The 26,643-nt window shown below is 40.6% G+C and overlaps 2 protein-coding genes across 2 annotated transcripts; one reads left to right on the forward strand and one right to left on the reverse strand.

Annotated features, from left to right (window-relative positions):
- Positions 1–5,161: 5,161 nt before the first annotated feature.
- LOC135475688 (uncharacterized) lies at positions 5,162–11,154 on the reverse strand. Its single transcript, XM_064755619.1, has 6 exons — positions 11,031–11,154; positions 10,355–10,512; positions 8,179–9,286; positions 7,713–7,850; positions 5,698–5,786; positions 5,162–5,506 (listed from the first exon to the last, which is right to left on the reverse strand). Exons 1-6 carry the CDS (start codon positions 11,152–11,154, stop codon positions 5,162–5,164), a joined length of 1,962 nt encoding a protein of 653 aa, XP_064611689.1.
- An 8,974-nt stretch (positions 11,155–20,128) lies between these two features.
- LOC135475689 (receptor-type guanylate cyclase gcy-2-like) lies at positions 20,129–26,215 on the forward strand. Its single transcript, XM_064755620.1, has 7 exons — positions 20,129–20,291; positions 20,889–21,939; positions 22,073–22,365; positions 22,929–23,066; positions 23,604–23,702; positions 24,251–24,342; positions 26,093–26,215. The coding sequence occupies exons 1-7, from the start codon at positions 20,129–20,131 to the stop codon at positions 26,213–26,215; spliced, it is 1,959 nt and encodes a 652-aa protein (XP_064611690.1).
- Positions 26,216–26,643: the final 428 nt, after the last annotated feature.

Below are 26,643 nucleotides of genomic sequence, written 5' to 3' on the forward strand. Positions count from 1 at the left end.
CCCACGACAGTTACGACCGACCGATCACGCCCAGTCCATTCAAAACACACTTCCTCCGATGATGCAACGCGCTTGTGGGAATAGAGAAGAGAAGAATAAAGTAATGAAATGTGGACAAAGGTACACACTGTAGTGCCATAGGGTCTATAAAGACGAATTAGCACTAGGCAGTTGTGAATGGTGAAAGTCCTTGTACATGCACCAGCAAAAGTTAAAGGAACAGGGTAGTTGTAATGCTATAAGGATTTCATGTGATTACAAGAGTGTTCCCCCGAAAAATACAGGTGATTAGGGTGGTTTAAGCGTTATTCTCGTGGCATTTTTGATATATTTTAATCAAATGCACTCATTTTTGATAAGAGATAAATATATTCTTTCTTTATGAAATGTATAATTACTCAATCTGGTTAGCTAGCTAAAAAAGTGAAATCAACAACACCACGAAGGCCTTTGGGTTGAGGATTTTCTGCATTAACTCAAATGTTTCCAAATAACATTGTCCAGTTGCATATACTTGACTAGAAGATGTCATCATCGCCTAAATTGTGGAAAAATCTGCGAGACGGTTTAAAAAGTATGATATTGACACCGCACTGCGCGGTTGCGTGGCATGTGCTAACATAACCTGTACATAACTCGCCGGAACTATGCCCGCTTGACCCACACGTATATTGCCTAGTTATTACATATGAGACCTGTACAAACTGTAACGTTTTAGACGGAAAATAAATATGACAAGATTCCGGTAGACATAACTAAGGTGGGATAATTGATTGTAAGACTTTTACATACAAGTATTTGTGGCGTATATAAATACTATAGAAGTCTAGTAAATATGTATGATGTCATCATCTTTCTGCAAGACATGCAGTACAATAAATGTTAATGAGTTGTTTCGCAGTCTAAATTAAAAAATAATACTCTGTAACGTCATTTGGTGTGATTTAAATTAATGTTCAGGAAATTTCGGAATTGCTTCCGTCTGTTTCTATCCTGCTGGAAACTGGCAGGATTTATTTCCACTTTGCAGCGACCTTTTTTAAGTCTTTCTAATCTTTTTTTTCTTATTTTTATCCTGTTCATGTTTCAATAACTGTAATGTAATTTTCGACCACACTACCATACTCCTCACAGTGCAGGTCTTAACCCAGAACTGTAGTTTCTGGCCTCACTCCTGCACTGCCCGCAGTGCACGCCTCAACGAATGCCCAGCTTTTAACAACTCTAGGCCTAATTTTCGACCACACTTTCATACAGTACACAGTACAGGTTTCAACGAATGCCCAACTTTAAACAACTGTAATTTTCGGCCACACTTCCATACTCTCAAATGTGGTGCGCCGTCCACTTTATTGGCGAATACCACTTAGTGCTAGTTTTTCTCGGTGTTCATGAATAATTCATTTATAGGATCGCGGTCAGGTTTTTGGCTGAGCCCAAGGGAAACCACTACCCTTCGCCAGATATCCGACAATAACTTTACCTTACAGCTGCTATCCAACCAACTGCAGCTGGAGTCGAGCTGGATTGGCTGGAGAGGTCTGCAGCCCAGCCCGTGGTAGCTGGATTCTAGTGTAATCTCATTCGTCGACGGGAGCTGAAGCCCATACAGTGAGAGCTGAATTCGCATCTATGATCTCATTGTCCGAGGAGAGTTTCAGAACAAAGCATGGACTGCGCGCATTATGGGCAGTGGTGCAAGCACTGTGAGCGGAGCATTCGCTGTGTGCGTTGTGGACAGTGTTGCGAGCACCGGAGAGAAGCATATGCACAGTGCAGTATGGGCAATGGTGAGAGTACCAGATGGAAGTATGTGCTGAGTGCATGTGGGCAGTGATGCGAGTACCGAAGGGAAGCATATGCGGAGCGCCGCATGGGCAGTAGTTCTCGACGGCCGGCTAGAAGTATGTGCAGTATTGACGGTGGTTCGAATACTGGCGGAGAGTATGTGTGGAGTACAGTTTTGGGCAGGGTGTGAGCACTGTCGGAAGTATGTGCTGACTGCATTATGGGGAGTGGTACGAGCACCAGAGGAAAGTATGTGCCAAGTGCAGTACGGGCAGTGGTACGAGCACCAGAGGGAAGTATGTGTGGAGTGCAGTATGAGCAGTGGTGTGAACACCAGAGGGAAGTATGTGTGGAGTGCAGTATGGGCAGTGTTGTGAACACCAGAGGGAAGTATGTGTGGAGTGCAGTATGGACAGTGGTGCGAGCACCAGAGGGAAGTATGTGTGGAGTGCAGTATGGGCAGTGGTGAGAGCACCGGAGAGAAGTATGTGCGGAATGCAGTAAGGGCAGTGGTGTGAGCACTGTAGGAAGTATGTGCTAACTGCATTATGGACAGTCGTACGAGCACCAGAGGAAAGTATGTGCGGAGTGCAATATGGAGAGTGGTGCGAGCACCAGAGGAAAGTATCCACTGAGTGCAGTATGTGCCCATTTATCTTCTCGAAAAGATTCTCTACCTTCGATTCTTGATTGGAATTGTTCACCTTGTCTTGTGCTGACTGTCGCCTTCTGCAGAGATGCTATTCGGCATGCAGCTAACGGCTCACTCAAAATTGTGTAAAGTACTCAGCTCACTGTGTTTGTCTGGACGCCCTATTACCTCAAGTAATACATAACCACTCAGGCGCTTCCTGAACCGTTGATTTGGTGTAATGTAAACAACATGGATACTGATTAAGTGACGCTGATATCACGGAAAATATACAATATCGAACTATCAAGGTCCCGCATCGATTTGCTGCCAAATTCAGGAAGCAAATAATTCAGTCGGGAAAATAGCGTCGATATGCTATTCCTAATCAAATCCCATCAGAGCATTAAATGAAAAACGCTTTGTGATGCCATGATGTGTTTGCACAGAACCTTGTATGTGTGAAAGCAGAATCACTTACCGCTAGACAAAGCATATCTGCAGTATAGTCTTCCACAATATACATGTACACGACGTCTTTGTGTCTGTGTATTAAATCACAAAACACTGTGCATGAGCCAAAGTACAGGAGCCCAAATACATGAGCCCAAATACATGAACCCAAATACAGGAGCCCAAATACATGAGCACAAATACAGGAGCCCTAATACATGAGCACAAATACAGGAGCACAAACACAGGAGCCCAAACACATGACTGCAACAAAGTGCGTGGCAATGAAGTTAAATGATAACACTAGGCCATAAATGCAGCGATGGAGTATCCCACACAAATCTTGAAACGCGTAGCAGTTTAGCTTGTTACCATTCACGCGCGAGTTACTTCTATATCACCCGAGATCGCACATGTTCTGCTTTTTAGTCTGATGTCATTGCGGGACAAGTGACACCGACATCGTGTTTCCCTATGCTCTAACATGCCACGGCCCATGCATGCATCGCCTCGTAAAATTTGAGGTTAAAACTTAACTGGTATAGGGCCTCGTTATAATAAAGCGGGGTTTCCATCTCAGAACACGCCAAGAAGCGAAACTGAGTACAGCTGTGATCGACAGTTGTTGACACCATCGAAAGGTCAAATCTTTTGCGACTACTCTTTCCTGTTATATTTATTTATTTATTTATTTATTTATTTATTTATTTATTTATGTGATTGTTGCTTTACGCCGTATTCACGAATATTTCACTTGTACGACGGCGGCCAACATTACGGTGGGAGGAAACCGGACAAACCCTGGGGAAACCCACGCCCATTCACAGGCTGATGGAAAACCTTTCCATGTATGGCTGGACAAACTCACAGCGATAGCATTGCTGTGCGGCTCCTGGGTCATTACGCCGTGCTGGCACGCAAACCACCTCAGTCACGATGACCCCCTTTTCTGTTATATGATAAGTGTGTGGTTTAAAGTTCCAAACATGCATTTAAGCTGCATGCAGTTTATATCCGTGTTAGCGATGTTTAGACTATAAAGTCGAAAACCGTGGCCTACTCCAGTCACACTGAAATATCTTTATCTATCCGTATATCCGACACTGTAGAGTGGGAAAGATCACTGTAACACAACTGTTGCATTCTGCAATGTGCAACATTACATTGTACCTAATGAGACATCGTGATCTTAGACGTGATGGCGTATCGATTTCCTCTATGCGTTATACACCATACAGTGCATATGTGCATATTAAACTGTTTAATTCAGACGACGCCAGAAAAGGATTACAAAGGGGCACAACTCGAGACACGAGCCTGGGTACAACCTCATGAATTGCTGCGCCTCACGTTACGTGGTTTTATCCAATGATTTGTCACACTATTTGAAAGCTATCACTCTGTTGTCGCTGCTCTGGTTTTACTCTCTATGATGTACGTCTATAATCAGACCTATATTGCAGAGAAAAGTACATGAGGTATAATGATTAGATTTGTTTATTAGATTGGTGTTTTATACAGCACTCAGCGATACGTGACCGCAGTCGATTTATTTGAAGAGGAAATCGAATGTAATGGAAGAATTGTGATAGGACCACATGAGGTACATGCTCATATTTATCATCTCCAGTTTAACCAGGGTTGGTCAGCTTCATAAGATTGATAATTAGAACGTTTAACTCAATCGAGAGGTTGAAATCCTCGTCTTATTACGCGGCAGTAAACTTTAATGAATCTGTGCTAAAATAGCAGATACATTTATTAAAAAAACATAATTAACAATTATGCCTTACCTCCTTAAATATAATTTACATATTAATCCCTACGACAGAATTATATATTACCACCAACATAAAATAATTTTTTGGTGGTAATACATAAATATAATCATCCGTAAAAGTAATTACAAGTTACCTTCTAATGATGATTAGACAAAAATACACAATGAACAACGATAATGAACGAAACCTACTCGTGAAAGATACTTGTTTTTCGACATAAATGAAGACTCTCATTAACTTGCGCACTCAGTAAGTGCCTGAAAAATATCTGCTGAGCCTACCGAGCTCGAGCTGACATAACCAACACACTGCACTGTCTTTATTAGCAGCCATCCCCTCAACAGCGTCCTCGCTGAGAGTTCCAGTAGGGCCTATAGGTCATGCTGGCTTCCTACGCATGGTCGTGGGTTTACCCTGGGCTGTCCGGTGTCGTCAGATCATAATGCTGTATAAGTGAAATAGTCCTGAGTAGAACATGAGACACCAATTAAAAAAAAATAAAATTTATTCAATAGTGAATACCTTCAGTCAATTGTAATATGAGAGGACTGCCTGCTTTGTTTGCATGTAAAAACTCTATGTCTTCAATCGTCGGAATCTTTTCAGAAATGCGTGCGTTGAACCTGGAGAAAGTGCTGATTCGCCTCTCATCGACGGACACCCTGGGAGTGGTAAATTTGACCGAAATTCGACTCCCGGTCCGCTGACTATTAGGTCTACTATCCCAGACATTTGACCAAGCGCTGAAACTTTCTCGACGTCGACTTTTGTGAAGTTCGTCTATATCCAGTTCGCTGTTATGATCCTCAATGTCCCGTCCTATAAGCCAGTAGGTCAACATTTTTCTCTTCCCCTATGAAATAAAGAAGAGTATTGTTAGAAACCTGTTTTAAGGGCCACCTACCGCGTGAAGCTTTAAATAAAATAATTTGTGCCATCGCGGCACGTATTATTTTTATTTCATACAAGGGATTGAAGTATCTGAACTGGTGTACGTCTTCAACGGTCGGTTTACGTTGGGATCTGGAGAAACAAAAATCTTACCTTAATTTCAATGAGCCCTCTTGGTTGAATAAAGTAATCTTCTACCGCTAGTAGAGCTTTGCTCACAGCACTTATCTGAATTTTATTTGCTGAAACGATTAAGGAAATTCATTAACAGTTTATACATAAACTGCTCCAGATGGTGTTTACAAGAAGCTTAATCGCCTAGATGAACATCTTGTTATCAAGCCAAATTCAACTAAGTATAGCAGAAGGTTTCTAACTTTGTGATTCTATATAGGCCTATAAATTGACGAGGGCACACGATTGTATTAAAAGCGGTCAAGACTACATCTCTTCAGTTCACACCAAAGTGACGTATACTTATGAGGACATACATTATACTGCAGCTCTCGTTTGACCGATTGTGACTTGAAGTTAGTCATATACCCGTTTTCCTTCCTCATATAAACCTGGTTTTAGTCGTATAAATGAAATAAACTCAAGCATGGCAGAAAACACGAACCCATATATTGTCGTATGGAAATTTATGCACTGCGACAAGTTACGAAAAGCGTCTGCAGTGTAATGATAAAAAATGAAATAAGTATACTATAAGAGAGTAATACCAGAACAGCGACGACAGTGTGATAGCTGGCAAATGATCACAGGTAACCTGTGAAATGCGGTCTCCTGTCAATTAACCTCAGCCACTGCGTCACTCCAACTGTTCATGCAAATACACGAACAGCAGCAGCCTACACGCCCCCTAGCACCATGGCTTTAGCAGAATTAGGTAAAAAAAACTTGCAGTGATGTTAATTGCAATTTTTTAGACGTCGCTGGTCTAGAATTACTCAGATTACTGTGTTGTTATCACATTTAACAGGTGTGTCCTTTGTGACGCAAACAACTGATGGCACACTTGTAATGTGAGAACTCGAACTCAAGTATATCAGTGAGCACTATAAATTGAAATTATTTGACATTTAGTCTAAACAAGCAGGTTAATAAACACTCACGCAAACTTGTGAGTTCCATTCTGGAAGCAATGCCAACCGTCTCACCAATCAACCGGTAACGAGGTCTGGACGTGCCAAACAATGCGGCTACACATGGCCCTGTATAAAGCAATCAAAACACACGACCACTGTAAATCATAAACGCAGTTGTCCATGTTATAGCTATATTTCGTTGAAGTCGAGCTTTGCACGTTCAACTGTACCAAGGTGAATAGGTCCTGTAAACGAAAAGTGAGAATCAAGGTCCTTGTCCGCTAACGGTTCAGAACACAGTACTTACACAATAAGGAAGTAGCATGTTACAATCCAGCTACCCGTGAACAGTGGCGAAAATCTGCATATATGGAACTGAATACGAAAGCTCTGGCATTTCAAGTTGGAAGGAGACTGGAGGCTCCGGGGTATATATCACCAACAAATCGCTGAATATAGTCATTAGGGCTCAGTTATTCACTAGTGTTTCAGCAGGTAAACTGGATACAAACTTTAGACTGGATTACAGTCACATTAGTTTTGTATGAGGCCAAGACTGGTATTTAGATTTAAGCCTGGCTTAACTTTTAATATGCTTTGGAACAACTTCCCCCCTGATCCATACATAAATGCAATGACATATATAGTGACCTGTGTGAATATCAAGTTTGAACGAGAGGAATCAAAATCACTGAATACATTCGCAAGATCAATACAGATATAAAGGGAGAAATGGCTCACAATATCACTTGTAAAGAACTGACAATTTCTGATATACAAACCAGTGTACTTGCTCAGTCAGTATTTCAAATCCCTGAATTTGTACATAGCGTCCAGTTGCTTACTTCACAGGCAAGCGGACACCATGCAGAGATCAAGGCGCGCAAAGGGAGGAAGCTACAGTAGAGAATCGTTGGCTATTTCCTCGTAAAGGTGAGATATTACTTTGCGAGACGTGACGTTGCTTTGTTTGAGCGCGTGATTGTTGTACATCATGTTTTACGGAGTACCATGTGACCGTGTACTGACCAGTGGAAAACAAGAACCAATCAATGCAGTGTAATAATGGTAGGTACTGACCTGTGTGAATACCCAACTTGAAGGACACTCGGGACTCCGGGGAATATATTATCTCAAGATCACTGAATACATTCACAAGATCCAAGGCCAGATTAGCTATCTCCGTCACGTGCTTGTTGCCATTTCTACGAGGCACTCCTTTATATGAAAAAACACGACATTATTGTGGGTAAAATTGACATTGTTGGCGAAATGGAATTGTTGACGAGAGGAGGGTGGATTGAGCAACTTTTACCTCCAGTCATATATTGCCTATCGAAATATTTTGAACACAAAAAGCACACAAATATTATTCATGAAAACAGGATGACGCACACATTAATATCTTTAAGAAAAAGGAATCTTCACAAAGTTTTTTCATCTCCAAAAAATATAATCTATAATCAAGAAAGAAGAAACTTTTTGAAAGAGTGTTGCTGTGGTCTAACGGGATGAACATTCTGATTATAAAGTTAAAATGTCTTACCTGAGGAAATCATGTAGGACTCTCCTACAATATCCATTCGATACGTATCATATTTCTCTATTCTTTTGTCAAGAAGTGTAAACAAGCAGTTCATTGTCGTGATGACATCACTGGGAGAACATTTAGATATCAGAGATGAGATGCCATGGATATCAGCAAACATTATTGTGGCCGAGCTGAAAAACTCGGTATTTACCTCCGCTCTCTGAGAGAGACTGCTAACAATAGAGGGCGGCATCAACTGACACATCACTGATTTAGCGCGCTTTTCCTCGGCTTTTACTTCCTGTATGCGAGTATTCAAAGCCTTGATGAACCGATTGTAGGACAGCAGAATGTTTCTGATTGAGCAACCAAGAAAAGGTAGGAACGACAACGAAAGGAAAATCAGAATAATGTATCCTGTAACGACAGTTCGATCGCCATATTCCTGTTGAGTGATAGTTTCCAACATGTCTTCTTTCGCTCTCTGTGTAGTGTTTTGCTGCAGAATCACAAATCGTTCCACCACGTCCGGCCATGACAGACGTGTAGTCATGTTGTAAGCAATCAAAGCTCCAGCCTTACGGAAGGTAAGGTCTTCAACCTTTATGGAGTTTTGTGGGGAAGCATTCTGTGTTATAGTAGAGAACCAGTTATCCACTAACATGTTAACCGCACTGTGGAAAAGAACGGAATCCAAAGGCGATGGCTCCTCATTCATCTGGGAAAACGATTTCAATGCATCCTTTTCAATAACGCAGTGGAAATTCAAAATCAGTTGCAGTAGATATCTCACCAAGCTTTTCCAAAATTTTATTTCGTTTTTTTCTGGGTATGCCCGCACCCAGACCGCCGACATTTTGTTTATTATACTAGAGTATGCGGACAGTTGATCAGTAATGGACAGTGTTGTGTCCTCGAACACCCTGCGAAAACTCCGGACGTACGGCTGAAGTTCTTGTAACCAGTGTGACTTGGTCATGATATGTCGATCCACTAAGAGACTGGCTTCACGAAGGCCTGCCTCACTTTCCTCTGTCTGTTCTGTCTGATGAAGGGTCATGGCTGCCCTCTCCCTCCTCACGTTATCAATCAGCGTCTCTATATCCACAACTAAAGCTCGCACCTAATGAACACATTTATACATATGGATCACCATCTATTTATTAACTTATGTTTTTACTTATTTATTTATCTATGATTGTTATTGAACACCACACTGAAGAATGTTTCACTTTTATGATAGCGATCGTTTTAATGAGTGGGGTATAACATTCTAATGCATAAAAAATTCAGACTCAGTTTTTTGACAGTCTTAACATGGCAATCCACACTGGTGGAAACCGGATTGCGAGAGGTAAACCCTTGCCCTGGGTAAACAGATATGCACACCATAATTGTAGAAGATAAATGATCTGCAACCAGCCTTAGATTGCACACATACGGGTCATCTACCAGTCATTGTTAAGAATAGTGAGAGCAATGGATTTCACAAATCCGCACCTAAAGTCAAGAATTAAATTCCTTTAGAGATAGGCCTAAACTTAACTATGATCTCGTTTAAGAATGAGACGTGAACGTACAATTATCATTTTTATTACTTGAAGACTCGAGAATGAGTAAATAAATCAATATGCTTGACAAGCAACAGTCAAGTGAAATTGGTACAAAAGGTAAGGAGGGAATTAAAGAAACGAAGAAATTTTCACGTAATGGGATCTTGCTAGCCCAAACAGGAAAACCCTTCATTCACTGGCAAAACGTTAGACCATACTCTATCGATGGAAGAACTCTGCTGATGCCTGTCCATCAGCCCTAAACGTGGGAGAACTCACGCATCTGATGTGTGCTATTTATTCCGCCAAGGCCTACAACTCACCTGAGGGTTGTTATATATCACGCCAAGATAAAAGCTCACCTGATGTTTGGTATGTATTCCACCAAGGTTACAACTCACCTGATGTTTGATATGTATTCCACCAAGGTTACAACTCACCTGATGTTTGGTATGTATTCCACCAAGGTTACAACTCACCTGATGTTTGGTATGTATTCCACCAAGGTTACAACTCACCTGATGTTTGGTATGTATTCCACCAAGGTTACAACTCACCCGATGTTTGGTATATATTCCACCAAGGTTACAACTCACCTGATGTTTTGTATTTATCCCGCCAAAGGTTATAGAACTCACCTGTTGTTTTGTCATCAGCTCACTGGACTTGTCTGTCACAAAACAGATACACAGGATCAACATGGCCACTACCGGAAGTATGAAAAGCATCAGAAATCTACCAAGATGGAACCGCTCTCTGCTCCGTATGGCATGATCGCTAATAATCCCCAACGCCACTGTCATATAAACAAATATGTGATCAAATGTTTACAAGTTGGAGGGCAACCGTAGGCTATATAAATCTGTCTAAGGTGCTACCATTTTGTAATTATTTTTGATGAAATGTATGGATTTATTTCTTTCATTGTACTCATCACAGGTCTATACATGAATGAAACGAGTGTTGTAAATGCAATATGAACGTTTCAGTTTACTCAACTTTTATCTAAATACTAAGAAAAACGTGTTGACACTACCGCTGTTTTGTCACCTATCACGTGTTTAGCACACTAGTACTGATATACATTGTACGTTCATATAGGTTGTAATACTACGCCTATTAACTCTTGAACTAAGGGATATGCCGGTAATGTTGTTTTTATCCGGTAGAAAGACAATCTACATGTATTTTCGAACAATAAAGTATGCGGTAAATACACCTGTATGCATTTAACAAAATTTACTCGCTAATTTCGGCTACATAACAGATTAATTTGCATTTCACTTGAATTCTTGTACTAATAATCAGTTGTACCCGTCTGTTTCCTGTGCCGCGGAGTCTGATTCAATTGTTGCATGACGGCCTCGAGCTCCGCAACGGTATCAGGGGAGTCAACTCTCCAGCTATAGAACGGCCTCTCGTGATAACCGAAGTCCATCCCTCGACGCTAAAGAGGTTCCTGCTAGCATTCCGATGTTTCGTAGCTTCTCTTGCTGACCTTTGAGCCGTGGTCAAAGTTGACCAGTGTTGAAAGGCAATTGATATTTATGGCTAGTGATTCCTTCTAAAACAGACGGAATGAATGTATTCCACCAAGGAAAGAAAAACAACAAAGGAAGTAAAAGTTTTAAGCGACAAATCCAAGATGCATGTCTCCCTGCGATTCATCAATGAATACAATTTGTTTACCCTATTTCGTTTCCGAAAAATTCAGACTGCCGAGAGAAAATTCAATTCTAAGGATTTTCGTCTTAAGTTTTGTTTGTAAATGAGGTTTGATGACGTAAATTCCAAGTCAAGGCATAGTTTTTGTTCTTACAGATTATAATGCCATGAAATTGGTTATATAATTTATATATGTTTTCCGTGGGCATACGTGGCCCTGGTGGTGGGTGCAATGCCCCAGGAGCTTCTTACCAATGCGGTTGCTGTGAGTTCAAGCCCAGCTCATGCTGGCTTCCTCTCCGACCGTACGTGGGAAGGTCTGCCATCCACCTGCGGATGGGCGTGGGTTTCGTCCGGTTCTGTCCGGCTTTCTGCCATCATTATGCAGGCGGTCGTCGTATAATTGAAATATTCTTCAGTATGGCGTAAAACACAAAAAAAATGAATAAATACATGTTTATAGGTTTGCCACACATAAGTAGAGTTTGTATCTGCAAAACGAACATAACTTGCAAGCTTTAATATGACGACAAATATATTTGTATTGTTTTAAAAAATGGCACGGATTGTAACACAGCAATTGACTTTTTTCCAAAAAAAAAACTTAGGTTGCTATCGTGATGTAAATAGAATTATATCAAGATTTTTTTTAAATACGTAACTGTAGCGTGTCGAAATAATTAAAAATATGTGAGCAGTGTTTTCACAGTTAATAATTGTCAAATGTTGTGTCACTCAAACGTCTTATACAGTGACACCGGATGTCTGCTGATAATTGTGAACAAGTATGACGTTAGCACAAGCGCTTGCACCGTGCATTGTCTTTCACACAGGCCTCATTACATACTCCTCACGGCGCATGCGTCGCTCTCTATGTCCGCTTCATATACCTGCCACTACTAGCAAATTTTGTGTAGAAATCGTGAACAACGCCGAGGTCACTGGGGTTACGGTCATGAAGCAGGATGTGATGTCAGAAAACATAAAGACTCAATCGTTGTTTCTGATAATTTTTTCTACACATGCATTCCCGATATCTAAGGTATGCACAGCATGATTCAAACCAATTCCTGAAACAATTCTATAGACGAATGTTGATTAAATATTTCTGGTGCGGACACCTGTGGTGTGGCTAAGCCTAAGCAAGCCTACATGCGTTGCTGTGTAATTTGTCTTTTGACGGAAAAAGGCTATTAAGGTCAAGCTTGTCTAGTGGTGGCAGTGATTTAACACAAGCGTAGAGAGCGAAATATGCGCTGTAAGCAGTATGGTCTCATTACGTCATAACATTGTATAAAGTCTTTATTTGTTTCAAGTGACACATGTACTTTGTCCTCAAGGAGACAGTTCCTGCACTCAGGAGTTTGTCTCCTAGCTCCCTGGTTAAATACGAAAGACAGCGGTAGCCAGAACAGCGTTCTATATTGGTGTCATCCTGGAACGAATTGTAGGTTAGTGATTAAGCCCTGGCCTTTAAGTCGCTAGATTCGGTTTCATGAAGCTTACTTCCAGTGTTTAGTTGCCTTTAGCTAAGTGCACTATGTATGTTTGCAACATACGTTGTCATGGTAGTTAAGGGCTTATTTATAGCTAAGTGAGTTTCATGAACCGGCCCTGGTCTCTGACAGTGAATTGTTAATTCACGTTCTCACTACTCTGGAGGCCATGGGTGATAATTGGCAGTCGACAACGCTCGTGTAACGCTGACTCTTCTTCCATCACTATGTTGTGCATATCTGTAGGCTACGTCACACACGGGAAGTCGCCAGTCATTTGCCTAAAACCAGTGGTTTACCTCGGGCACTCCTGTTTTCTCCACCTATCATACCGATGGCCATCACATAAGTGAAAAATGTTTGAGTATGGCGTTAAACACCAATCAAAGTATTATTCTCAACTCCTAGAATTCGGTGAATGAAACAGAATAATGTCTGGTGTATGAAAGTGGGTGTCTCGGGTTCTCTGCAAAGTGAACTTGCTAAAATTTCCGGCAAAACGTAAAGTATGTCTGATCGTATTATATAGATTGTGGTGGAAATCCGAACTACTGTATTTTGTTCTAAATATTCACATGAAAATGCATGTTTGGAGACAAATGAATGTGATTAAATATTACATTTTGTGCCAAAACGCACCTTAAAACGATTCTTGAGACACATTTCTGGTATATGTATAAAGCTCTCAGGGAAAATGTTCCACATATACCATTATAAATAATCAGTTAACTCCATTGCAAAATAACAAAATCCATATATCCATTAAGAAAATCAGTGTAAATTTACAGCAAAGTGGACTGTGAATGGTCAAACCGCTACAGTTTTACAGATAATGCTGTAAATACATGTCGACTAGAGTAAAATTACACCACATAGGTGCAGAATTGCGCTGCAAAATGGTGTAAAATATTTACAACATGATTTACTGTAACAATATACAGTGCTTCAGGCTGTAAATTCGCATTCAATTCTTACAGTGTAGGCCTATAGTTGTGTCAAAAATTTTGTTCAAATAAAGTATATGATAAACATTGTTTTCGATATTAGTAGCCTGTGACACTAATCTTACATGTCGGGTTTTACCAATTAATACATAAAGAGGAGTGTTTTTCCGACGTATAGTTCTCAGTAAAATGTGACATATGTTCCAGATGCCCCGACTCAGATTGTCCTTCCAGCTTCAATTTCCATTAGCCAGGGGAAAAATGTTTACCTGTATCAAGGCGATGCGCTTTTATAGAAAGCACCCATCTGTTGTTTTCCTATACTTGAACGCTGTTGGTAGGTTTAATAAATAAAACTAGCCATACATTGTCTTCATCGACTCAACAAGAAAGTTAGAGCATCATGTGTAACGGTGAATGAACGGTCAAATCTCATTGCCTTGGCGTACAAGCCAACACTTGAAATCGGAAACAGCGTCAGAGAATGTCCAAGCACGATATTAATAACCTGGGGTAGAAAGGAATGTTCCCCATTGTTATACTCACCGGTTTATCATTAATATCCTCAGATTCTTGTGCAATGGCTTGGTTTCGGAGAATTCTTGTGTCGTCTAGCAAAATTAATCCAACTTCTCCACCTCCTGCCTGTCCAAATACTTACCACCACTGCCAATGACAGGTGACCGAATCGCTGAACTCCCATGAAGCCAAAAAGCTGTAATTAACACCTTTAACGCGTTCCAGGTGATCTCACTTCACAGCTCTTCGAACACATGCTGTGTAATTTGTCTTTTGACGTAAACATGCATGTAATTTACGAATCAATAACCAAGGTGAAATTTACAAGATAAGAGAAGACAACCACCATCAAAATACCCCAAAACATATTAAAGAACATCTGGAAATATTATGTTTCGTGTTTCAAAGGTACCGGTACCTCAAACGGAAATACATCCTTGCACCTGATTTTCATTAACTCTATCTGCGGTTAAATCTGTTTGCTTTCCGCTTAACTTTATTAAACAAATCCTTTTAATCAGGAAGGAAAAATATATCCATTTAATGCATAACGGCTGATGCGCGCGATACAAAGCGATAAGCTTGTGGAGCCTTCCGCTGCGGAATAAATGACCAGTTCGTAAAGAGTTCCGTTCAGAGCGAAACGACCAGTTTGTGAAGCGTTCTGCTCAGAATAACAAAAAATACAAGTTCGTAAAGTCTTTCGATCGGGGTGAAATGACAAATTCGTAAAGCGTTTCGATCACCGCGAAATGACAAAGTTAGTGAAGCATTCCGCTTTGGGTGAAGTAATCGGTTTGTGAGACGTACCGCTCAGGTCGGAGGTGTTCCGCCCATCAGGGCAAATTGATCATCTTGTGATGTGTTCTCCTCAGAGCGGAGTGATCAGTTTGTAGAGCGGAATGATCAGTTTGTGAAATGTTCTGTTTATAACGAGGAGGAAGATTGTAACCTATTTTGCTCAAAACGGGAGTGATCACTTTGTAACTTCGGAAATCGCAGATAGATAAACACTGTGCATATGACCGCCATTAGAAATCAAACATTTGAATGAATGTGAATGAAAATATTTGTTCAGTAATTACGGAAATAAAACAGAAAAGAATTTTAAAAAATGGACACAAAATTTTTTTTCAATTTCGCGGCATAAATTTGTACTTTAATGTTATCCATGTATGTAAATTTTTTCATTCAGTGCTCATTTAGTAGCCCTTTTAACACTCGGTAGTTTTATGTGACACCTGAAACTTCACACGGATTCAAGCGGAAAAACCTGAGAACTACACGAGTCTAGACTTGGGGCAGTCTGAAATGTCACAGCATAAGCATAAATGGCCATGTTCTTTTATACACGTGTGACCCACTTTTGGTTTTGTGTGTTTTGATGGCACTTGGAGCCACTGTCTGGTTTGTTATAGAAACACCCTTGAGCCCGAAGACGCAATAGACGGCTTGAAAACGGCGATTCTTTGATTCCTTGTGCATGTTTCAGTTTAATGGCCATCAGGTAATTATTTCATAATTATTACCTTGTACAGGACTTTGTGTATATAGTTGTGCTATTCCATTTATTCAGATTTTGTCCTTTCAGCTCAATCTAAACTTGTGCATACTTAAGTTTAATTAAAATCGGGTTATTATTTTCGTAATTACTCTCGTTCAAGTATTTAGTGTAATGTAATTGATTTTCATGTACACTATATTGCTACATTTTTCCATTGAAACTGGATGTACCTGTGCAATCGATCCACACCACGAATGGCCCTTGAAACAATCATATATAAAGCCAGACTTAGCCACATGGTGTCCTGTCATTTATTTTACGCTTTTCTTAGTTTTCTTTCTTTTATTTTTTGGAAATGTTGGGGGTTGGAACACGGTCGCAGAGATCATTTCTGAAGGTGATGTACTTTGGATTTCCTTGCTTATGCTGAACGATTTAAAAAGACTCCAAATAAAAAAACGCAGGATATGTCTTCCTTTCGTCATACACAGCAGCTGAGTCGTCTCTCAGCGCGGACACAAAGCACGTGCGGAATCTGACAACAACCTAATTAAACTACAACACCGCAACATCGCTTTGTTGCTGTGGGCTTCGGCATAGGCATTTTATAATTGATTTGTTGGCCGATACGTACTTATCCGGTATGCACATGCGTCCAGATTTCTTAGCTCTTCATGCCTCTGCTTGCACGATTACGGAATGTAATTAAACCCCAATTAAGTCTAGTGGGCTGCCTATCAGTTTTGTACTTTCTCTCTACCTTACTGGCAAGGTGGCTGAACAGTCTTGTCAGATCCAGTGCGGAGTCTTGATATGATCACATCTGTGTACGGGGCCTCTCTGAAGTAAACAGGGCGCACAGCACGGTGAGCTTACTCTATATACTTATGTGCCATAAACATAGCTAATGGCGATAGTATGCCTCTAGGCCTGTTGGCCGATATACTCAGCAATCCATTCACTTATTTGTTTGTTTATTTTTGTATTACATCAACAGGTAAGGATCCAGATAAGAGCCGATAAGTGTTATTTACAGAGTAAGGTATAACCAAAAGTTTAAGGCTACAGTTCAGGTGCACGAAACGTCAAAAATTACAAACTTAAAACACGGAAAAACATGAAAGGTAATAAATCTAATCCGTGTCCAACTTAATGCTAGATGCAAAAGTTTGTGAAGAGGTAAAAATACAAGCATCAGTAGATTTTAAAAGGCAATACTTGAGGAATGCGTCGTGAAAGAAACATGTATTACAAATATTAAGACTTGACGGAGACGGTAAAAACAAAAACTCCATCATGTATGCACATAAATATGTATTTTACCTTGCCGTTATAATTTTTGCATTAATGACGTAACAACAAAGAAACACTAATAATAATAGCATTAAATCAGCCTGCATTTTGTTTACATGCATGCACTTGTAGGACTACAAGTATCCACTAGATCCACCCATTAACTTCACATAGTAAATTATTCAACTCACTCCGAGAAAGGACTTAAAACGCATCGTTAAAAATCATTAAATATTTCGACCTTTATTTGGTCATCATTAAGATTATTTACAAAAATAATACAAATTTAATTGTTTGTATTGCAAACTCTGGACGATACTCCAAGAAAATCGTTAAATTCATAGCAACAGTCAACCGGTCAATATGAATAATTTATTTGGCTATTGAAAGTTATTAAAAAGAGCTTTGTCTTCAAAGGGCAGTAAACCGCTCCGGTTTCATGCATTACTTGCTGAAAGGGTCTGAGGTAAGTAAAACAACAGAGGAAATTTACTGTCTTAAAACGGTGCGTGTCTAATATTTAACTGCTCATGCTCTGGAAGTTTTTTCCTTTTTTTTTTCGTCCACCAGCCGTGAGCCAAAATAGGCGTCGGATAGACATACAATAAGCACAAGACCAATTCCTAATGTATTTTGGGGAATTGTTCATTTTGGTTGACGTCTGGTGTACGAATGTCTGCTTTGGCGCCTATATTTCGTTCTAAGAAAGTACCTGTATATAAAGAACGAAATTATGGCGGAATCATGCAAAAAGAAGCAGGCCATAGTTTCAAGAATGATGGGAAGACGCAAGGAACGTTCTAGGTGAATGAATTAAATCAGTATTCAGATCGTGTACCACGAAAGTTTATGAGATGTCCATAACAAAAATATGTAAAATGTGCGCTTTGCTTGCAACTGTTCATATATGATTATAGACGTAGAGCCTGTAGAGTAAAACCAGAGCAGTGATGGCCAGTAAATGACAACGTGTAACCGGTAAAATACGGTCTTTTGTCAATCTACCTCGGTCAGGCTTTTATTCTAACTGTAAACGCGTAAATAGTGTGAAGTGCTCACATATCCACGGGGCGATCTAATTCAACACGATGAATATACAGCCCCTATCTCTGGGCTAAATGGGATTAGACAAATTTATGGAGTAGATTACTGGAGAATCTGGCCGCTGTATCCATATTTACTGAAAACAGAATTATACTCATTGCGAAACTAAAGAAACTTTAGGGTGTTTGAAGGAATAACCTTGACACATTAGTTTTTGCAGTAATAACTTGTGTCGTTGATTAAAATCGTCACACAACATACGAGATCTAACAAATGCTACAAGGCGAGATATGTACACGCCATAAGCAGGACTCTTCGGTATATTTTTATCCAAGTAAGAATAATTTATTTTGTCAAACTTCGGCGAGACAAACAAAAAACCGTTTTGATCTTTGTACAAATACAAGTCCAAATAAGATGTACCATCTGGAGAGTGTGGAGTTTCTTTTAAATTCAACGAAGGCGGATTATGCCTTTGCTACATATGGATTGCGTAAGATTAGCAGGTCATCAATATACCGTTTAGTGAATGAGAAAGATGGGGCCTGGAGAAGAGTACTCTTTAATAATCCCTTCATATGGTCATATTCATAGGAGAACATAAGGCCCATAGCTCTGTTATCCCTGGGGTATCTGGTGTCATTCTGGAAGAAAATATTCCTGTAAAATAAGCTGCACATCAGAAGATACCAAATTTACATAGATACGAACACTGTTGAATTTTGTAGTCTTTAAATCGGTTCAAATTTAAGAACACATTTGCAGTGCTCACAGTTATCAAATATTGTTACCATATTCTAGTACTGAGCAAATTAAACCGGCTCATTTGTAGGCCACCACGCCCTATACATTCATATACCTCAAAAATATGTTTCGTTGAACCGGTGTGCCACGTGCAAATAAATCAACATCGCAGTTTAGGAAACATGGTTGTTCTGAATTTGTTCAAGAACCAGGTTCCACCTGCAAATAAATCAACATTACACTTAGGAAATATGGTCGTTGTGGATTTGTTCAAGAACCGATGTGCCATCTGCAAATAAATCAACATTACGGTTTAGGAAATATGGTCGTTGTGGATTTGTTCAAGAACCGGTGTTCCATCTGCAAATAAATCAACATTACTGTTAAGGGAATATGGTCGTTGTGAATTGGTTCAAGAACCAGTGTGCCATCTGCAAATAAATTAACATTAAAGAATACTGAAAACATCAAAAGACTCATAACAGATCCATGAGGTATGCATGAACCTATATCACGAAAGACACATGCAACAGTAACGATGCTGGAATTGATTTACTGTTGATTTTCAGGTTGCTAACAGATGACCATACCCCAATAAAGTAGTTCATATGGTGCCGTAACATTTACACAAAGACCATAAAAAACACAGAAAGTAAAACAGAATTATATCACATTCGGATTGCTAGGGCCAAACTGCCAGTACACTCGGCCAATTCATCTTCAAAGTTTGTCCTTACTAGAATCCATTAACGGATTTTACTTTTAATACGGACACACATTATTTAACTTGACACACAGTTTACGTCTTAATTAGCATTTTGGGCTAAATGCAATCATCGACCGACACGAGCGCGTAACTGCCAAGTAGACTATAAAGGTATGAACATTACACGTCGCCCGATTTTCACTGTGGAATTTTCAGATTTGTAAAAGTATACGGAAATCAGGAAACACGGAAATAATTAATTTTTGGTAGAGGAAGTTGAACTTTTGACATATTTGCAGTAAAGTAACATTGATGAGGTGGGCAATTATTTTTATTTCCAGTGACACAAAATAAGCACTACAAAACCGTATTTCAAATTTCTACATCTTAAGGGTAGGAAATGGCTTCACAGAACCGTCCCCTGAACTTTCACGTGGTATTGTTTGTTTATTTATTTATGTATTGCACTTTTACATAACAGAGCAAACAGGGCGAAGATGTCTGTGTTATGGCCCGGACGATGGCGGAGGAACGCTAATGAGGTCTCAGAGTTGCCGGAGTCGGTGAAATCCTCGAGCTCCAGCTTAACGCCGTCCCAAATGGACCTGGCTATCATGAACATGCTGTATGCAGAGGAGAAGTGGGACTCCATGTGCAAAGGTGACAATAACTTACGCTTCTTTAACCTCGCAGTACTTTACACAGTTTACATTTTCATTCTCACATTTTGTCCTTGGCGTGCATATATTCCAAAGGAAACAAAGCCGGTACAGATGTTTTTGAAATGAGCGACAGGAAAAGGTTTGAAACTGATAGTTTTATTTATTTAATTATTTATTTATTTGATTGGTGTTTTACCCCGTGCTCAAGAATATTTCACTTATACGACGGCGGCCAGCATTATGGTGGGAGGAAACCTGGCACAGCCCGGGGGAAACCCACAGCCATCCCCACGTTGTTGCAAGATCTTCCCACTTATGGCCAGAGGGGAGGCCAGCATGAGCTGGACTTGAACTCATAGCGACCGCATTGGTGAGAGGCTCCTGGGTCATTAGTGCGCTAATCAATTGAGCCACGGAGCACCCCCCCCCCCCCCACCCCACTCCCACAACCCCCGATAGTTTTATTAAATTTTACCTAAATTTGACATTGTTGAAATCACACCTGTAAGAGTGCATAGCAATTTGCATCACCTAAATTTGGAAACAAGTTGTTGCTGGGCACCAAGTGCCAATGCATTCCACTGTATTGTTTCAGGAAACCCCATCACGATGTCTGGGAAACGACGTCAGCTTTGTCGCATGGTATCCATTGTGGCGGTGCCGCTCATGATCCTCATCGGCATGACGGCCAACACATTCGGCGTGACATTACACGGTTACCTCAACGCTCGCGGCATTCGGAGAGTTTTGCGTTTCAGTATAGAATTGGGGGACTTCATTCATAATTTACAAAAGGAGAGGGACGCTAGTGCCCTGTACTTATATAACTCGCTGAGATCGGACTCTAAAGAGGCGTTGCTCGAGAGCTACATTGACACGGATAACGTTCTGAAAGATCTTAGTTACTGGCCGTCAATTACCGCTATTGGTGCCCCCGAATTCCTCACGCAAGAGAAATACCAGATCTATCTAAATCAGCATCGCTACGAGCTCGATACGCTCAACCTTACAGTAACGCAAGAGCTTCTGTTTTACACAGAAGGCATCAACGTCTTCCTCGACTGGCTGTACGATTCCATAACTGAGGCCAGATCGGGTACGGTATGGAGGAGTCTCGTCGCCTTTCTTGAAATCACTGACGCCAAAATTTCTTTCGGAATAGAGAGGGCCCTGGGGGCAATTTTTTACGCTCGTGGAAGTTTCCCAACCATAGATGAATATCTTTGGTTCTCTGAGAGTCAAGATATTGCTAATGCCTCCTTCTGGTCAGCTCGTCGATTTTCAGACGTCGCTGCATCAATCTACGATGAACTTATTGCTAAAAATGACACGATTGTAGGCGTTCTCGAGCACATGAGACAGGATATCCGTCTAAACGAGCGATCTCATCGGAAAGGATCCTTTAGCACTGCCGAGTACTGGATGGAGAGCGTGACCAGTTACCTCAAGGTTCTACTGGATACCCAGTTAGCGGTGATGTCATCCATTTTTGATGAATTGGATGAGCGGGATCATGAAGACTTGCTGAAGATGAGTGTCATAGCCAGTGTCTTCTTCATTGTGCTGCTCATGTGTCCTGTTATTATCCATGGTGTCTACAACTTGACGACAGAGATGCAGAGCTATTCAATCACCCTAGCTAGTCGGTACGTTTACCTTCTTTATAATCATTTGATGTTGATCTTAATTGGAATATTGATTTACCCTCGTTTTTTTTTCAGTATAGATAACAGGAATACAAATAAAGATAAATTGTTTCTCTTTTTTGTTTTACTTAAGAACAAATGCTCTCCAGAAAGAAAAGAAGCGAACTGAAATGTTGTTATATCAGATGCTTCCGAGGAGCGTTGCCAACATTCTTAAGCGAAACGAAGAAGTGGATCCAGAGAAATTCGCCGAGGTCACGATCTTCTTCTCGGACATAGTTGGCTTCACACGGATGTCTTCGCAATGCTCCCCAGTTCAGGTCATCAACATGCTAAAAAGCTTGTTCACAGTCTGTGATAAGCTGTTACAGCAGTACGACGTTTACAAGGTTGAGACGATCGGAGACGCCTACATGGTGGCCTCGGGTAAGTATGCCCAATGTTTCACACTGGGAAAGAAAAGCTGCTGTCGCCATTCTCATTACCGGGGGGTACAGTATTGTCAAGATCGTTTTGTGAATTATTCTCCAGACCGATTCGTAGATTGTTTCAAAATATCGGGGGGTGATGTACTCCCGTGAAAGAAGAGTGCATGATTCTCATGGCAGGAGAGTGTATGATCCTGACACGTCAGTGTATGGCTCTCATGATAGGATAGCGCTCGGTTTTCATGGCAGGACAGTGGATGGTTCTCATGGCAGGATAGTGGATGGTTCTCATGGCAGGATAGTGGATGGTTCTCATGACAGGAGAGTGTGTATGGTTCTCATGGCAGGAGTGCATGCTTCTCATGACAGGGGAATGTATGGTTCTCATGGCAATACTACTTTAGTACCAGCATCTATATATAAATCAATAGAATGCTGTAATATCTGTCAATTATTTATATTCCAGTGATTGTCCATTTGAACACTGTGTGCATGAACATGTCTGAGCGTCATGCATGATTTGGTACGTTTAGCAGAAATAAGCAATTCGGTTATTTTCAGGTCTGCCGAACCGGAATGGCAACCAGCACGTTTCTCAGATCGCCACAATGGCACTGGATCTGGTTCATACCATTAGCTTCCTGGAGATTCCACATCTACCGGGCTCAAGGTTTCATCTCAGGATCGGCATCCACACAGGTAAAGCATTCTTACACAGGGGTCTTGCTTGCATGTTCGAATCGAGTCCTCGGTATTTCGGTCGCGTCGTTAAGTCAGGAGGTTTGTCTGGTGATCATCTGTTCTCGTTGGTATCCAGATACTGGTTCCCGGAGAAGGTTGCGATCTACCACAGACTCTTCAGTTTCTTCCACCCATAACCCTGGCCACCGTCATTTTAGTGGAAAATCCTTGTACATGACGTTAAGCACTAGTCAATCTCGGACCAGTCCACAGGTTGCATCTTTAACATTTCATAAAACGTTTGTTGCAGACCCACGTATACATGTATTTTGGGATGAGTGGTTCAAAACCATGCTTTCTTTTGTTAAAACTTTGCAAAAAACTTTTCCCATCATTCCAGGCATCCATTTTCCGTAGCTGAAGCTCTAGTTAAAGTGTCAGACACATGGAAATACACGTACATATCCTTTGAGTACACCTAAAAGTATTTTGATTTAATATCCAGTGGAATATAGTGAACAGACTTGAGTGTTTGGACACATTTGTCTTTTGCAGGTCCAGTTCTCGCGGGTGTTGTCGGGGCCAAGATGCCGCGCTACTGTTTGTTCGGAGACACGGTAACCATTGCCAGCCAGATGGAGGCGCTCGGGTTGGGTGTGTATCAACAAGTTTGCTTAAGATTTTCACTAGCTTTTGCACCTTTTCCATATTGATTATCGGGAAACCTTAGCAATGACGTCATGCTCTGCTCATGAAACCCGTCCGTAGGCCACTGTATAAAACCTCTGCTGAAACAACTCATCAATCTAACGCAGCTAAATAATTAATTAACATAATTCATAATGACCGTACTACCGTCAGCCGGGCGATAACTTGTGGGCGATCGGTGACGACAAGTAGACCTATTGCCGCAGCTGTTTTATTTTCGCTGGAAATACGAAGCTCGTCACCACGTGATAAATGTTTCTTGTGCAACGTTGCGAAAACTTTTTAACACAGGTCAGTGACTGGTACGTTTACTTAAATAAAATCAGGCGTTTTGTTCTGTTCTGTCTCTGATAAATCACGAGTTTTATGCGTGTAGTAATGCTAGTCACGATCATCTACTATAGTATACGATGTCATTTATCCAGCTATTTGGCGGCTTGCTTTGACAGTCGATACATGGCTTGATTTATTTTCCTATCTTGCTTTCTTCATAGCGGACCGCATTCACCTGAGCCAAACGACACATGATATTCTAAAGGAAATGAGTGGATTCAGCATGGAGATGCGAACAGACGACGTTATCCGAGTAAGTTACAGAGTACAGTCTAGACTTGAAGTGAATAATTACATTCGTCTAAATCAGTTTATTTCCATCAAATTCTCACATTAAAAATTCCACAAGACTATGGCATAAATTGTTTTCTATACTTTCCACAAGCAGATCTCGAAATATGGTATATTTAAAGTGTATACAAAGCCAGGATGTACGAAATTATACCACGCACACTGCTGATAAAGCAGTTTTTTTTTTAGAACATAAAATTCACGACCAAGGCCTATCAGAGTTCTATTTAAATTCCTACATAAACACTCAACATGAGTATGTACGGTGCAGTTATGTAAATGAAGGTGAATTCATAAATAAAAATTTCCGGTTAATTTTTTTTTTTTAAATTTAATTACTCTTTTGAAATTTAATTTAAATTTAATATTTAAAAGCTGTACTGCAGTTTTTGATAGCTGAGTAAAAGCAGCAATTTCATAAAGCAAGTAAGGAAATCGCGGGAAATATAGCCTTGAGTTTGAGTTTCAGAGAGATTACATTTTGCCTTGGACAATGATGTTGTTCTTCTTGATCTGCACTTGGTGATTATTTTCTCTTTTGACTGGTCATTTGTCTCCAAAATGTTCTTGATTTCTGCTTATTTCAGCCAGAATGGGACACATGTCCGGCTCTGAGGGGTATGGTGAACACATATTGGTTGCTGGGAAGAGACGACGTTTGCCGACAATCAGGCACAGGAGGATGTTCTGATATCGGAGGTTCGAAACAGTGTACTCTGTACCTATCAGTTATTCAGTTTCCAGTCCGGATAACGTTTGGTAACGACTGGATTAAAACTCCAGTTGAGCTTTTAGCATACACGAAAGCTTGCGACCCGACGCAATGGTCGGGTCGAGTTGTGTCTTAGCCCTCGTGCATGTCGAACATTAAGCTCCCCTTGTATGCCAGCCTTCTCTTTAAATCTGCCAAACGATTCGTGAGTTCACTATCATTCGCGGACAGGGTATTCTCATACATGTGTAATAGGATAAAATGCACGTCGAAAAGTCTATCTAAACTTTGCATCTGGAGCTTTAAGAAATACACTGGTATAGTGGTGCTTTGTGGAGGTTTAAAGGAACGATGACCCATCAATGAAGCCATGCACTTATGTTCTCATCGCTTCAGACTGAAGTACGATCTCTATCATAAATATTGCTTGCCAAGTGACAAAAATATAGCGTTGTGGCAGAGATCAGCAGGTCCTGGTCATTGAGCCTGGCTTTTAACAACTGTTGGCTCAGTACTGCACTGTGAACACAGCGACTCTGAGTAGCCCTTGATGATTTTAAGCCAAGAGATTTGTCAAGCATACCTGGATGGTAAACGGTAGTGGTTACGATGATTTCCTTCTTTACATGAATATAAATCAAAAAGTTCTGGAGTGCGGAGTCAACACGCAAAACAAAAACGGCATGCTGCCAGAACAATTAACACAGTTAACAAGTGTGTGCGAAATTAAACACCTCCTCCCAACATAAAATGCTTAGATGTCGAATCCCAAATCCTTAGCAGATCACACACACAAAACAAAAAACATATCAATGTCGGCAAACGTCATTATTTCAGACCCTTAATGATTCATGAAATGCCGCGTCTACAGATTTAATGCTATTGGGTTAGATGTGGTTCTCGTGTAATTTTGTAAACACAGGAAATCTGAAAATTTGAATATCAAGTTGAATACCGTGTAGTAATTTCAATATCCATGTTGTTCTGCTGCAGCTAACAGAAAAAGCGTCAGGATGATATAACTTTGAACCGTGAGAATTTAACAACCGGCATCAGCAAACTCTTCCCCGGAGTTCTACAGCGGCGTGACCTAATAGAAGGAATTCTGGGAAAGGATCACTAATGTCAGAAGCCTGAATTCGCTGCCAGACGAAAGGTTCCATGAGACCTGCATGGGATATAATTTTACTCACAATATGACAACAGGATGAAGACAGACTTCACACAATGTGAATTTTGGAGCATTGAAAAATAAGTCAGTACTATACCATTCCAAAGAACCCGCCATAGGAGGAAATGGTATACTCTTGAAATAACTGCTCATGGTCACGGTAGCGAAAACGTTCCGAGTGTATTTGCTATACCGACATAATAATTAGGCCCTGCTTGAAATCTAGGATTGATGTGTGTGCTTTCGAAACTTCACGCGATGATTATAACCAAGATCACATAATCAAGTTTGCTTATGTCTAATCAACTTTACTTTCCAATCGAAAATGTTACTTGAAGTATGTTCTTATTGTGTGTACTTAAACAGTTGTTAACAGATCT

This window comes from Liolophura sinensis, chromosome 9, assembly GCF_032854445.1.
Source record: "Liolophura sinensis isolate JHLJ2023 chromosome 9, CUHK_Ljap_v2, whole genome shotgun sequence".
Lineage (NCBI taxonomy): Eukaryota > Metazoa > Mollusca > Polyplacophora > Chitonida > Chitonidae > Liolophura > Liolophura sinensis.

Coding starts and splice junctions, on each gene's coding strand:
- LOC135475688 (XM_064755619.1), bottom strand. CDS start 11,154: ATGGACTTCGGTTATCACGAGAGGCCGTTCTATAGCTGGAGAGTTGAC. Junction 10,513..11,030: donor GCGGCACAGGAAACAGACGG/GTACAACTGATT, acceptor TTTATATGACAG/TGGCGTTGGGGATTATTAGC. Junction 9,287..10,354: donor AGCTGATGACAAAACAACAG/GTGAGTTCTATA, acceptor TGTGTTCATTAG/GTGCGAGCTTTAGTTGTGGA.
- LOC135475689 (XM_064755620.1), top strand. CDS start 20,129: ATGTCTGTGTTATGGCCCGGACGATGGCGGAGGAACGCTAATGAGGTC. Junction 20,292..20,888: donor GTGGGACTCCATGTGCAAAG/GTGACAATAACT, acceptor GTATTGTTTCAG/GAAACCCCATCACGATGTCT. Junction 22,366..22,928: donor CGCCTACATGGTGGCCTCGG/GTAAGTATGCCC, acceptor GGTTATTTTCAG/GTCTGCCGAACCGGAATGGC.